Source organism: Ascaphus truei, chromosome 10 (genome assembly GCF_040206685.1).
Source record: "Ascaphus truei isolate aAscTru1 chromosome 10, aAscTru1.hap1, whole genome shotgun sequence".
NCBI lineage: Eukaryota > Metazoa > Chordata > Amphibia > Anura > Ascaphidae > Ascaphus > Ascaphus truei.
Genome location: NC_134492.1, coordinates 20,470,524 through 20,486,543, shown reverse-complemented (window position 1 = coordinate 20,486,543; position 16,020 = coordinate 20,470,524). Strand labels below are relative to the sequence as shown.

At 44.1% G+C, this 16,020-nt stretch overlaps 1 protein-coding gene across 1 annotated transcript; it reads left to right on the top strand.

Moving 5' to 3' along the window:
• The first annotated feature begins 240 nt into the window (after positions 1–240).
• Positions 241–15,490, top strand: LOC142503607 (G-protein coupled receptor 54-like). Its single transcript, XM_075616107.1, has 5 exons — positions 241–1,125; positions 8,656–8,780; positions 10,185–10,320; positions 11,641–11,879; positions 14,207–15,490. Exons 1-5 carry the CDS (start codon positions 861–863, stop codon positions 14,579–14,581), a joined length of 1,140 nt encoding a protein of 379 aa, XP_075472222.1. The 5' UTR covers positions 241–860; the 3' UTR covers positions 14,582–15,490.
• The last annotated feature ends 530 nt before the right edge of the window (positions 15,491–16,020 follow it).

Below are 16,020 nucleotides of genomic sequence, written 5' to 3'. Positions count from 1 at the left end.
TGCTACGTATACCGTCTGCGCTACATAAGAATAGAGTGATGCCATATAACACTCCGTCTTCTACTGATTGGCTCATTCGCTCTCGTTTGTGATGTGTAAGGAAAAACAAGACATTCTATTGAGGCAAAAAGCGGCGATTTGTGGGGATGTGGTTTGTTGCCTGGCAACCATATGCGAGGGTCTCATGCTTCAGATTCCACGTGCTGCTTGTTTCACTATAAAACACAGGAGCAGGAGAGTTATCGTTCACTTCTGCATTGTCTGCAGGAGGAGAGCGCAGCCAGGATCAGAACGCAGCCGGATCAGAGCACAGCCTGGATCAGAGCAGTCCCGGGATCAGAGCGCAGTCTGGATCAGAGCACAGCCTGGATCAGAGCAGTCCCGGGATCAGAGCGCGGTCTGGATCAGAGCACAGCCTGGGATCAGGGTGCTCGCCGTCCGGAGGGAAGATAAAAGGACAATGTACAGAGAAAAGACCACAGGAGACAATGAAACTCAACAAGAGAACTGCAACTTTGAGAGATTTTACCTCTGGTTTCTGCAGAGTTTGTGGTGATTTTTAGTGCTAACATTTCTGTAGATAGAGTAGGGATCAAAAATGTATACTTGATTTCACTTGGTTCATCTCCACCTTCTCTGCAGCAATGGATACTTCTTTATGTCTTTGGGGTCAATACTTTGTTCAAGATTGCTTATAAAAAGAAGAGACTTTCTCTTTAACAAGAAAAATTGTCTTGAAAGACCCTGAGGTCAGACAGAAGGGGGGGTGGGGGGGCAATCGTTTGGTTACAGTTTGCCCGCTGCAGGTGGGGTGGCTGACAGCTTCGAGCTGTCCCCCATCCAAGGCTCCCTGCTTGTTAATGGCTCTTGGGGAGAGGATGTTGGACGAGATGTTGAACTTGTCCTGGGGTATAATGGACAGCAGTATGCTGGGGAATGGGAGCCAGGCCAATGAGTCCCTGGTGAACAGGGCTGAGACAGGGCCCCCACCATTCTTGACAGACGCCTGGCTGGTACCCCTCTTTTTCGCCCTAATCATGCTGGTGGGGCTGATTGGCAACTCTCTTGTTATATATGTCATCTCCAAACACAGACAGATGAGGACTGCCACCAACTTTTATATAGGTAAGCAGCCAGAGCTAGGGCAGCACACAGGTGCGGGGGGTATGTCATAAGTCGTGGAGCCTTTGTATTATGGCAATGGTCAGTCATTGGGGCTGAATGTTGTATCGTGAGCAGTGAAGGGGACTAATGCCACATAGGGTGGGGTGGGGGGGGGGGGATTGATGGTTTGATGGTTTGCATTAACCCCTTCACTGCCAGAGTGAACACAATGTTTAGCCACATCATTCACTTCCTACAGAGCTCTGCAGAATGTGTGCCACTTTTTAATAGACCAACCGGGTTGTTAATCAATGTTAGAAGTCCTGCAACAAGTCTCCACATCTCTAGAACCAATACAGCTACTAGAACTTTACACAACCTGTATTTTAGTAAAAACACCAACTAAATACGTAAAAAAAAAATATATATATATTGTAATATATATATAATAGTAGTAATCTAAGTGTTTTTTTTTTTTTTTTGCTCGATTCCTTGATTTTAAGTAATTGCACTGGAAGGGATTTTGTTGGTATTTAAATAATTTAAAAAAATCATTATTTACTCAGTGATGCTAAAATGCAAAATATCAAATGCCGAAATACATGTACAGTAGCATGTGATATTAATTGAGCCCCCTGCTGACAGGATGGCAGAGCAATTGGTTGCCCCTCAGTCAGTAATACAGTACTTACATTTAAAAGGTTTAGTTAGCTATAATCATTTGAAGAATTGACTCACTTACTTAGAAAAGGTCAACTAATTTCAAACCCTAATTCATTTCCCTGTATTAATAATGTTTGGTCAGACGTGGGATTCTAAAAATTAGTTTACATCATTCTTCATTTAAGTCCTGAAAGCCTAAATACTGCAGCCTTCCCCGAGAAACGGAGTCACTCTAACAGGACCTCTGCTGATCTATAATCTGTAGAAGATTCCATATAACCTAAAAAGGATAAACAAAGCAGACGTGCAGAACAAATACAACGCAGTTTAGAAGATGCTGTTTTGCTATGGTTTGAATACCATGTTTAGTATGCTGCGCTGATAGTGCCGGCAACAGCGACGAGACGTCGCGGCAAAAAACAAATGCATTGCCGCCATCGCGTGTGCTTATAGTAAGCGCGACACGACGGATCGGAATTCATCTCTATTTGATTTTCCAGCGACCGTCGCGTCGCCATCTCCAGCACTGCAAGCGTAGACTTAAGCAAATGCCTGGTTAATGCAGTGCTTTATATGTGCATAGTATATATATATATATATATATATATATATATATATATGTAAAACAAATATAATCACTGCGCTTCTCCATGTAAAGAGCACTAGTTAGCATATGCTTTGATTTTTTAACCCCTTTTGGGCTTATTTCACATAACACTAGTATGCATTTAGCGTAGGGACCTGCTAAAGAGACTTACCTTGACGTGGTTAGCAGGCTTGGCATTATTTGATCAAAGGATGTATACCAAAAGTCTCCTTTTTTCTTATAGGTATTTACACCATACATATATATATATTCCCCATTGATTGCTATCCCTATGGGAGAAGCGCAGGGATTCACTTTCTGTTTTGCACATATATATATATATATATACCCATATAGTTTCATATGTGGGCACACTCGCTTTGTTCAGGATTTAGCTGTGTTAACACTAGACATGCATGTTCTACATAACCCTGTGGTTGATTCAGGACATGGACACTTTGTCAAAATGAGTTTTCAATAATGTGTAGATATGTATTGCAGGTAGATAAGGCTCATTGATATTGTGTTATAAATGTGACAGGTATTTTCGGTAGCTATATTTTCCTGTATAGCTGCAGTGTACACAGTGATTTTGCCACGTATACAATCTGATGTTGATGCTCAATATCAGGGACAATTTTGCACCAGTGTAAAGATCAAGGACTGGGATTCAAACTGGATTATACCATCTCAAAGTCAATCCAGTTGTCCCTTGGCCAATGTTATGTTCATTCTAAGGCCGCGCTTATAGTCCCGGCGACGCAATGTCGCCTCAAGACAAATGTATTGAATCCGTCGTGTGTGCTTATAGTAGGAGCGGCGACGACTTGGTCGCAATCGCTGGAACTCACTTGAATTTGATTTTTTCACCGAGTGCAGCGTGCCGTGACTTTAAGCGCGGCCTAAGTCTGCGTCCACAGTGTGAGTGACGGCAAGCGCGGCATGAACAAAATGTAGCAGCTCTATGGGGCCGGCCATAGGGAGAGCGCGTGCAATGAATAGCGACAGCGCGGCAGAATTTTGAGCCTACAGAAAAATCTGATGTTGTTGCGCGACGGCCGGGTCACGTGGAGCGGATGAGCCAATGAGGGCGAGCTTCGTGACGTCATGGCCGCGCCTCCTCCCCGCCTACCCGTTGCGTGCGATCGCAGTCCACAGATCGCTCGGGCGACAGGCGCGCACGATGCCATGCGCTCCGTCGCGCGCTTCGCCCACTATATCCGAGGCCTAAGATTGCACTGTTTATTTGTACATTAAAGCAGCAATCTCTCACACAAGCCTATGTGATTTAAACTCATATAATGTTAGCATCTTGCCCCATGAGCAGTTCCTGCTCCGGTGCTGAGCCCCATTAATTTGTGCTGTGGGGACCCCCTGCTTCCCGAGAAACTTACCTCTGTATGGGGTGTGCCGGTATCTCGGCACTATTTAAAGGTCTAGGTCATCCTGGCCAATAAGAAGCCACAACGGATGACATCACTGCTTCCTATTGGGCCGCAGGACGCAAGAAATTTACGAGAACCCCAGCTAGCCCAGCCGAAGCTGCTACCAGCGACACCTACGGAGGTAAATATATCTGGTTCCAGGGGGTCCAAGGAGCTAAAATTAATGGGGTTCAGCTCCAGAGACCCCCTGATTTAATCCTATATATTTTTAAATGAAAAATAAAATCGCTTGGACTGAACCTTTAACATTTACAAAGTATGGGTGATTGGCAGCACTCCTGCGGTGTACAAAAGGGCAATATCAATAGAGATATGGTGCACGGGAACTAGGGGGGACCTCAACCCTCCAAACAAAGTAATATGGGGATAGGGGGGTTCCCAGTACTCAAATGCAACAACAACAAGAATAGGTTTGATGCCAATCGAAAAATAATTTGTATTAAATATGATGCTACAAGCAATGCCAATCAGTAGGTCCAAGACTCTAAAGAGAGCCTTACAAATCAGACAAATATAAACAATATCGACTGAGGGGAAGGGAGACAAAAAAAGACAGGACAAGGGGAAAAGCAGAAACCAAAACAAACGTAATAAAATATTGGAAAAGTGAATAAAAAGGGGGAAATGTTTCGGTGCCAGAAAGCCCCTTCCCACAGACCCTAACGGCCGGTGGTACTTCCCTTCACTTCTTCCAGACCCTTACTCCTACTGAAAATCCTGGTCTGCGTATGACCAGAAACAGTGCTAATAATACCTGAGTATGACACAAGTGCAGCCAATTGATACTGAATAAAGATACAATGATCTAGAAATATGGCGTCTTGTAGTATCTTACACACCAGAGGAGTAGAGAACACCAGAGAGAATAAAATGTATATATCACTAAACACCTATTTATGCCTATAGAAAAAAATCTCCAATCAGGAAGAACACAATGAAATCATTCTTTGGGGAATAAGCCCACATTAACTAAACATGGTGACTGTGACAGGGTGAATGAATGTCACCAGCCATATACCTGGAAAACCTATGTTTAGGCTTACAGTGCAGCAGTGTCGAGGTTAAGTTAAGAAGAGCTGCTTAATTAGTCTGTCCCCAGCTGCATAATCAAGGTGTTAAAACCCCAGGCTGTACACACATGTGAGAGCTGGTCAGGAGAGAGGTTTTGAAAGTACTGAGGAGATTGCTGCTATAAGGTCTGTTTGCAAAGTACATGTTTTATGAACTGTTGTGTTCTGCATGCTGAAGAGAAGCTGCTTTGTTTGCCATGCTGAAGAGAAACTGCTTTGTTTGCTATGCTGAAGAGAAGCTATTTTGTTTTGTCTGCTGAAGAGAAGCTATTTTGTTTTGTGTGCTGTATTTTTTTTTTAAGGCTAAATAAATAAGCCTTGTCAAGAGACCCCGCGTGTGTAGTTGCATGTACCCTGCAACAGTGACGCTCTGGAAAGCCCAACACACTATTGCAGAAAATTTGAAAAAAGTATATAGACTTCGTGTCATACGAATACACAGTGGGACAGGGTCTCCGCGTTGCAACAGTCCTCTGGAACAGCCTGTGCTGAACCTTTAACATGTATTCACTTTACCTGTAGATGCCTCATTGTAACTATGATAACATTGTGTCACTATTTAATGGGACATTGTAAGTTTCATTGCATTTCAATGTGTTATACCAAATTTGATCAGTAGATGGCTGTACATGTTAATAGAAGTTTCCATCTCTCCCCGGCATAAGATACTGTCACATGGAAGCACAAACTTTCGGAGCTGCGCTCCCCTGCGTTGCCTCCCCCGGTGCTTGCGCCCCCCCCCCCCCTTATCTTGGTGCAGCGTCAAATGACGCCACGTCACCCGCGGCGTCGTTTGATGCAGTGTTGCCATGGGGACCAGTCCTGAAGGCGGCAAATAAAGGTAAGTTGAGGTTGCAGATGCCTCACGCGATCCCCAAGGCATTTAAATGAAATGCCGGGGGAAGAGCGCGGGGCCTCTGCCATCGCCGCGCCCCCCCCTCCCCCCTAGTTTGCTCACACCATGAGCACTGCGTATGAATCTCTACAAGTGCACATGCAACTTTGTTGCTTGTTCTGCTTGTGGGCGCACGAGATGTAAGGTGTTTGTACGTTTCTTACACTTGCTGCAGACCTCAGTGCTGGGAGATTCTTTTATACACGGGGAAAAGGGGAGAAACAAAGGATGACCTCGCTGACCAAAATATGATACGGGTCATGTATCAAAGCCCCCCTCCCCCCTCCCCCCCCTGATGCACAAGTGGGGCAAAAATAATTGTACTATATTTATCATGGGAAAATGTTGCATAGGACAAGGGTGCGCAAACTTTTTTCTTTGCGCCCCCCTGCCTGCTCACTCACCCCCTCCCCTTCTCTCCGGAATCAGTGGCGTCATTTCATGCCGCGTTGTCATGGCGACACGTCGCCAAAAGCCGCCGGAGAGCAGGTAAGCGGCATACAGAGGCCTCGCGCTCCCCCCTGGCGTTTTATATAAATTTTGTGGGGAAAGTGATTGCCGTACATGAAGATTCCACCGGAGGGCGCTAAACACCTGTCTATATTCCTATCACTAAATATTATTTTAGCGCTCCAGAAGTTTCAGTAAAAATCTGTTCCCTTGAAGTGAAAATAATGGCTTGGCCAACTAATAAATGAAATCAAATGTGAATCATTTGTAACCCCTCTGCTGCTAGGGGGGACTTAGTCGAGTGTTTTATTCTTCTGTGTTTTTTATTATTATTTCGGGTGACACCTTTGCTTTGCAATATGGCTCGGGTCCTAATGACAGCGAAAGTTTTAAGAGTATTTAATTTTTTTTATGGTATATATATTTTTGTAGGGGTTGCACTTCAAACCCCTTTGCATTGCAGGCCCTTCTGGCTTTTTTATACCCATCCTGACAATGTATCTGTGTTTGAGCTGCACTCTGACTGGGAGATTTGTGTCACTTTCTACTGGCGTCAAATGCTCGGAACTCCCCCTCGCTCCCTCTGGATTGTCAGCACTCGAGAACAGTGTCCTCATTTCTCTGTATCTGTTTGTGTTTATTTGGTATGTCACTCTGTTTATGTAATGTGCATCCCTCTGTACCCCCGCTGTACCACCCTACGGAATATATGGGGGCTGGAATATATGGGGGCTGGAATATATGGGTGCTTTACTAACAAACGGTAATAATAATATTTATGGGTTATTTATAATGCCTCGTGGCTTCACAACAAAGCACCAGATTAATAAAAAGGGGAAAATCCCATTATGAGCAGAATAATCTCTTCGATACATTTGGTGCATCTTTTTTTATTTGCAACGCTCCGTTTTGGCAGCCAGAAGAATTGGACGAATTGCTCCCTGTTTTTTTACATCTCGCTCTGATCTGTTTGACACAGAGATTAAGAGGTTGATGTACTGACAGGATTTTAGCAATTTTAGTTTGTGTCAAAATTGTGGTGCTAAAATGAAATACAAACCATAACACAATGCGTGTGTTGTGTAGGAAGGTTACGTGACCTCTTACATAGGATGTATAGTTTGTTCTCTGAAATGATGTTGGACGCATCGCGCCATGTTGCAAACCTAATGAACACAATTTCAATGACAACAGAATGATGTTTATTTTTTATTTTATAACTGGAAAAATCAGTTATTAGTTTATTATATTTTTATAATACCCTTACTGTGAAAATAAAACATTTTGTTTTGGTATGTAGTGAAATACTGTACCTGTCTTGGGTACATTCTGTGTTTGTTATTGCTACACAGTAATTGAAAGCACTTCTATTGCTGCAGTAACAATATAAACACACCAGGATTTCCACCAGGTACAAACCGGCGCATGATTTTGACTCAGTTTCCACAATTGTTTTGATGTCCATATACATGTGTTATTACTGTACATGGTAAAGTCCAGCTCAAACATGAGGGAATCAGGACCAGTGCAACTTGGGATGCCCCTAGTAGATGGGGACAAAAGCAAAAAGTAAAGGCACGGGTGCTACAGGCTAGAAACCTAGTCAGGGCAACAGCATAGTAAGCAAGGGGTGCTGGGCACACCAAAAAGTGATGCAAAGAAGTTAATGCAAAAGAGTCATTTAATGACCGAACAACGTAGCAGAGATCGAACGTTTCGGTTCAGGGAGGAAGGTGCGTGCACCGAAACATTGGATCTCTGGGACGTTGTAAAGTCATTAAATCACTCTTTTGCATTAACTTGTTTGCATCGCTTTTTGGTGTGCCCGCCCCCCCCCCCTCTTGCTTATTACTGTACATACCATTTACATCTGGGAGTCACGGGCATCACACACGTTAGTGTCGGTACATCGGGGAGGAAAAAGGTTAGTACAAAGACACAGACACAATATACACACAACACAATTTAACGCCAAAGATTCTATTCGCGACGCTTAGTATTATAGACCCTTAAAATAACCTCAACCTGATGGATTTAACCGAGGCAGAGACGTGGGAACGCAGCAGTGCAATATGTGACCCTTGATACACATGCCTATGTGCAGATTAACTAGCTATAGAGGTTCTTTTCATGAAGGGCAAGGGTCTTGCTTTGTAACTCTGATCCCGATCCTTTGTTTTCCAATCTGTTTGCTTTGCCAACAGTTACTACACAATGACATTTAATTTATGAGATGATGTGACTTTCTCTGTTCATATGACGTAATCACACACCTGAATAAACATATGTGCAATTTGCCAGGGAGTTATTTGTTTAAACTTAATGAACATTTAGCCGGCCCAAAATATGTGTGTGTCTACAGTATAATGTTTGTAATGTATGATTGAGAAACTAGCAAAGCACGTGTATCCAACATAACATTCTGCATCTCTGTGCCCCCAGCTAACCTGGCAGCCACAGACATCATGTTCCTCGTGTGCTGTGTGCCTTTCACTGCAACGCTCTACCCTCTGCCCAGCTGGGTATTCGGAGACTTCATGTGCAAGTTTGTGGCATACTTACAACAGGTAAATGTCGGGGATGGGAGGTGTTAACCATACCTCATCTCGGGTGCCTTATCCCTTCACTCCTCTACCACAAGTCAATACAGGGGGTTTCTGCCACTATATTTGATCAGGGATAACCCCCCATCATGCCCCCACTCTCTATCCTAGCTCAGAGAGCAATTGACGCATAAGTGATATGCCAGCTCCTTGAGGGTGGCAACTGATGTGTCTGAATCACTGAAACATTGGAATTAATGCAGTATTCTTACCCCATTTAGACTCATTTAGCACTAAATAAAAGCAGTTTGTGTTGTACTGTATATTGTGTGTTAGCAATAGTTATTCCTAAATAAAATCATCCAGCATTTCTGCATGTAACTCCCCGTGTGTATCTTAATGGTGGTCAGTTTATTAAGCTGATCCTGCTGGCCCCACGCAGTGTGTCGGTGATTAGCTCTTCCATTCTCTAGGGCCGGCATGAAATGTTATGTACTGCTGGTTCCGTTTTGATACATTTCACTCAAATTTCAGCAAAAGTTACTGGAAATTTAGACCAAAAGTGCAGAAAAACAAATGAGAACAGAGAACTGAGGTGGCTCGTCATTCTCTGCTCACCAAGTTACGTCTCAACTACTAACTTCCAACTAATATATAACCATTCCCTGCACTGCACCTAAAGTCAGGGCTGCTAAAACATATGTAACTACTAATGCACGATACATTAATGTTGGGGAACACTTTGAGAATCATTTAAATCAGCGGTTCCCAACAGGGTGTTTGTGAGGTGTCGCCAGGGGATTTGGTAAAAGAAATGTAATGGCGGATCCCAGGCAATATTCTGCATTCCTGACCCGTGTGGGGACTGCGCACTTAGCAAGGCCCCAAACGGCATCTTAGCGTGGGTGCTATTGTTTTTAATTACAGCTGGAGATTCCAAATTTGCTCCCCACAATGCTTTGCATCCACAGTGGCAAAGCATTGTGGGGTGTGATTTTGGAAGCTCCCGCAGTAATTGACAGCTACTATATATAACACCCATGCTATCTGTACACTGAGGTGCAGTTTGGGACCTTATTAAGCGTGTTTTCCCCACACAAGCTCAGGACACTATACTGCCTGGGATGGGTCAAACTGTTTTGTTACCAATAGTCTGACGAGTAGCCAATAAGAATTATTAATAAGGGATTAGCAAAACAAACATTTCCTAGCCGGGGGTGCACAATGTAATACTGTATCTGTCTATCTATTTATTTATCTACGATATCTACGTATGTATAGATAATCAATCATTCAGAATATTCTTTAACTGTAATATTAATATTCATTGTAAGCTGAGGTTTTACATACAGAGTGAGTAGGTTTAAATAATGTTACATAGTATCAAACAAACATGTTAATCACACAGTGCTCTATTTCTCCATTCAGGTAACTGTGCAGGCCACCTGTATCACCCTGACAGCAATGAGTGCTGATCGCTGCTACGCCACCTTGTACCCACTGAAGTCCCTGCGCCATCGCACTCCGAGGGTAGCGATGATTGTCAGCATCTGCATCTGGATAGGTATGGAGACTTTCTGCATCATCTCACAGCACCGAGCACGATGTGGTGTAAGACATCAAACAGACTCCCGTGACTTCATACAGTGAAACCACCATGCCCAGTATAATGCATTCCTATCAAACGCAAGGGACAGTTTTCGTGCCCGATACATTTGTTGCAAGTGATGATTCACAGGAATCGATTCATACTATAATATACAGTAACTTCTCCTTGTAAGTGGCAGGTGGGGGTCCTTGTTTGCAATACGCCCTATACGTGGAATGTGTATGCCTCCCAGATCATACTTACAAAAAAAATAGATGTACAGCTCAGTATTTTTTTAATGCCTAAAAATAAATAAATAATGCAGTTTGGGGGCTGCACGTCACGCTCCAAACATTTTAATTTTACTGTGAATCTGACATTATGCGTTGATTTTCATATGCAACTCTTACAGTTATATCATCAACTTTCTTCCAAGTTGGCTCTATTTGTGTCACCATGAGAGTTGGGGGGTTGGTGTTGTATATAGAAAAATAAGAACAGAGATACTGAGGGGTCTATGTATCAAGACAATATTGTTGCAAAACAGAGGCATTTCCACCCTACACCTATGTAATCAAAGTATTTCCATCCTACACCTATGTAATCAAAGTATTTCCATCCTACACCTATGTAATCAAAGTAATTCCATCCTACACCTATGTAATCAAAGTAATTCCATCCTACACCTATGTAATCAAAGTATTTCTACCCTACACCTATGTAATCAAAGTATTTCCATGCCCTCCTGCCCCTGTTATTTGGCATCAGTCGTAAATGTGTCTGCGTCAAACGTAGGAAACCCTTCTGCCATTTGCCGCAGCTCTGCTCCAACAAACAGAGCCGTGCGGCAAAACACACTTTTCTCTCAGACCCCTCAATACATACTATATATCAGTGCTGCTCAAGTTCCATCCTCAAGAACCCCCCCCTCCACACGTCAAATTTTAAGAATATCCCAGCTTTAGCACAGGTGGCTCAATAAGTGGGTCAGTCTTCGACTGAGCCACTGATTGAGCCACCTATGCTGAAGCAGGGATATCCTGAAAACCTGATTTGATTTAATTGGGGGCTGGGGGGGAGAGGGGGTCTTGAGGACTGGAGTTGAGAACCGCTGCTATATATGGTAATTAGATGTATCAGTTTTGACTTCTCTTGCTACCCCATGGAATTGCTTGGAAATAAGGCGCTGTTCTTCTCAGTGTGTCGAGTCAGAGCCAGTTGCTCTGTCTATTTTATATAGGAATCCTGCCTGTGTTGCACATTAGTTTCACACAGGACCTTTGTCTTCTCCACCAGGATCACTTCTCCTATCCACACCAATCATTCCATACCAGAAGATCCAGACAGGTTACTGGTATGGACCAAGGACTTACTGCATAGAGCAGTTCCCCTCGGATGCTCTTAAGAAAGCTTGTATCCTGTACCAGTTTCTGGCGGTGTACCTGCTGCCATTGCTCACCATATGTCTGTGCTATTCACTGATGCTGAAAAGGGTGGGACAGCCAGTAGTGGAGCCCATGGACAATAACTATCAGGTACAAAGACCTCTCATGACCCACACATGCGTTACAAAATCATATACTGGTTAACTCCCCCTGTTTATCATGTAAACTCCTGATGCATCAATGAAATGTGTATCCTTTTGAAGTGAAACTTCTTTATTGGCACCTCATTCGTAATGGGACAAAAATGCATTGTATAGACAGAAAATGAAACGGATGTGACGTCATGAAGTAAGTGCAGGCAGTTGAGGCCGGGCTGTGTTCTGGCTCAGCCCGACCCCAACACTGACATGCTCCCACCCGCCCTGCTAACCTAAAAATATCGCCACCGGCGCCGCTCATAACGGCCGCCGCTCCCCCCACACGCCCGCTGACATGCGGCGGCGACGCGCTCCCTCCACACGCCCGCTGACATGCGGCAGCGACGCGCTCCCTCCACCCGCCCGCTGACATGCGGCGGCGACGCGCTCCCTCCACACGCCTGCTGACATGCGGCGGGGACGCGCTCCCTCCACCCGCCCGCTGACATGCGGCGGCGACGCGCTCCCTCCACACGCCCGCTGACATGCGGCGGCGACGCGCTCCCTCCACACGCCCGCTGACATGCGGCGGCGACGACGCGCTCCCTCCACACGCCCACTGACATGCCGGCGCTGGTCCCCCCACCCGCTCAACATCCATGATGCCGGTACTGCTGCCACTGCACTGCTGCCAATAAACATGACCCCACCAATCAAATTTACTCATGCTCTAAGCAGAAGAAATTTCCAAAGAAGTTTCACTTACTATGCGCGTGCGCAGCACACACAGCTTATTTTCTACCGTCACCCATATAAAAGTTCACAAAATCCAATGAAATCCAATGTGAGATTACAACATCTCTCATTTCCCTTGCCATGATACAAGCTTTTATATGTTGTTCTGTATTCCTAGCCACTTCAGTGCCAACTGAGCTAACATCGCAATGCAGAAGGTTTAAGCCCACAGAAGGCTAAACACTTTGTTAAAAAAAACAAAAAAACAACTGAACCCTGTGATGCCACATCACTTGCTGACTATCCTGTTCCTTCTATAGGCATCATCAGAGGCTGTGTGAACCTTTTAGCTGGTATTTCTACATTAGTAGGTAGCCATGGGGTGGCCAACTCCAGTCCACAAGGGCCACCAACAGGCCAGGTTTTCAGGGTATCCCTGCGATATGGGGAAAAAAAGAGAAAAAAGCGCAAGGCCCATAGAGTAGTATAGTCAAGTTTATGAGTGATCAAATACGGTTAAAAACACTTACAACAGTGTAGTTGGTACAGGCATATCGGTACTGGTATACAGACCGCAGGAACAGAGATGCTTTATTCGTCTGCTTGTCAGGGGTCTCAGAGTCCTGGCCCTTCTCCTCCTCACGATCGGCGAACTTCACTTCCGTGTCAGGTGACTCGTGACGTCGGCGCGGGTCATCGAGTGTCTGAACTGCAGTGTTTGAGGAGGGAGCTGAGATCCACTCGTAGTTCTCCCACTGATCGATGACCCGCGCCGACGTCACGAGTCACCTGACACGGAAGTGAAGTTCGCCGATCGTGAGGAGGAGAAGGGCCAGGACTCTGAGACCCCTGACAAGCAGACGAATAAAGCATCTCTGTTCCTGCGGTCTGTATACCAGTACCGATATGCCTGTACCAACTACACTGTTGTAAGTGTTTTTAACCGTATTTGATCACTTATAAACTTGACTATACTACTCTATGGGCCTTGCGCTTTTTTCTCTTTTTTTTCCCTTCTCTACAGTTTCTTCTGGTTCCGAGGTTGGTTCCAGGAGCAAAGAAGCAGCATACCCATATTTCTTGTGAACGGACTTCATATGTTGGGGGACACATTTTTTGGAATTCTTCTAATTTAAGTATTGATTCATAATCATTTTTATCATCCATTTTTTATAGGTAACTGTTGTTAGTAGTGTGTTATTCCCTTTCATTTTATGCGACAAATGTATGTATATGTTTAATTATCCTGTTAGTTAGATCGCTGGTAGACACAGTGGGTGAAAGAGGGGTTAACACCCATCTAGACCCTGTCTGTGTTTAACTTATTTACACCATATCCACTATCCCTGCGATATCCCTGCTTTTGCACAGATGACTCAATCAGTGACTCAGTCAAACTCAGACTCAGAAACTGAGCCACTGATTGAGCCACCTGTGCTGAAGCAGGGATATCCCTAATACCTGACCTGTTTGTTGTGGCCCTTGAGTACTTGAGTTGGCCATCCCTGAGGTGCCAATAAAGTGATTATCTATACACGAAACTAATGGTCTTCTCTTCCTCTCTTCTTCTATCCTTCCCCATCTCATTCTCCTATTCAATACCAGGTCCAGCTGTTGTCCGAGAGAACAATTGCCATGAGAAGCAAAATCTCCAAGATGGTGATAGTGATTGTCCTCCTTTTTACCATTTGCTGGGGTCCCATCCAGCTGTTCAGTCTCTTTCAGGGCTTCTACCCAGGTTTCCAAGCCAACTACGCAACCTACAAGATCAAAACATGGGCCAACTGCATGTCTTATGCCAACTCTTCGATCAATCCCATAGTCTATGGGTTTATGGGGGCCAGCTTCAGGAAATCGTTCAAGAAAGCTTTTCCTTTTATGTTCCGGAGCAAGGTTAGGGATGGAAGTATGACCTCTGGGACTGTGAACAATGAGATGAAGTTTGTAGCGATGGAATCAACTAATAATGAGCTCAAGTGAGCCGGGCCATTGAGGTACTAGACCCTGCTTTATTTGTATAGCACAGGGAAGCATGTACAGTACCTTCAGTTGGGTTGATGTATCTAAAAGGATGAGGATTTGGGAGCAATAAGTCAATCAAGAAGCAAATGTCAGAGAGGCATAACTGAGTTCCTTTTTCCTGAGGAAATGGGATTTCCTTTGATAAAATCTTTCAAAATGAATAGAACAGGCGTTTCTGTTTAACTGATGGACACAGAGGTTTGGACTTTTCAGGACACCTCAGTAAATGAAATGTAATGTTCTCTATACTGCCATCTCGTATAGACTGAGACACAAAGAGCTGATCATACTCATTTTTTCACATGAACCCATGTTTTTCTTCAGAAGGATATGAATAGCAAGTACTTGCTGAATGAGTCTTACTTTTTCTTACAGTTGTGAGGCCTTTTAATGGACCAACAGGAGAGCTCTACATAGGTAAAATTGTACCGAGCTTACAAAACCTCACAGGTCTTTCATTAAAGAAGAACACTAATGTAGGTCCTTTAAAAAGTATCACAATCTATAATAAGTCTGTACTTCTTCAGGATGAATTCAGGTATTATACAGCTGAGCTCCCCCTGGTCTCATCATCTGCTCATTAAGCCAGACTGGCTGGGGAGGGGGGGGGGGGGCATCCTTTTTCCTCCAGAGTCCTGGGATTTTGGAAGTCAAAAGGAACAAATTGGACACAATGACAACATTGTTCCAACTTTCATCAGTCCCTCAATGACAACAGTGAAGCATGCGTGGGCTCAATTGTCCATCTTCGTCACCACTGAATAATAGAACCATAATTAAGCAAAATTAGTCATTTTCACTGTGAGGTTCCATTTTTTTTACATTTTAAATAACATTTCAATAATAAAATAAAGAAATAATACATTCTGATATTTGTATTTCTTTCCCAACATTTAACTGAAATTTTCCTTCCAAATAATATGAATATCCACCTATCATTGGAATGTCCATCTCTCGAGTAGAGAGTGCAGCAACAAACCTGAGTCACCTTGCGAATGTGGTTGAGTGATTGTGAAGGAGTTAGATGTTGTGGGTGAAGGAAGTGACCAGCCTTAGTCTTTTAGCAACATGCAGTGAGTCTTGGTGGCGAAGGTGCATTCTGTGCCTTCAGCTTTGACCCTGCATTGTCTTTGTACCTGTGTACTACTGTGTTTTTATATAACCGCTATGGACAAAACCACCAAGAGAAACCACCAATTACAGAAAGCCCAGGCTCTCAAAACCAGATCAATCCCCCATTATACGCTCATCCACAGCTGTGGTTCAGATGCATTTTCTGGTGTGAGTTATGTTTCCATCAACGGTTGGCGCTAGAGACATCTGTTTCTCATCGGGCAGGTTATTTTCTGCATGCGTATGCAAGCCAAGGATAGCAAGACTGTTGCAAGGTGGATGGT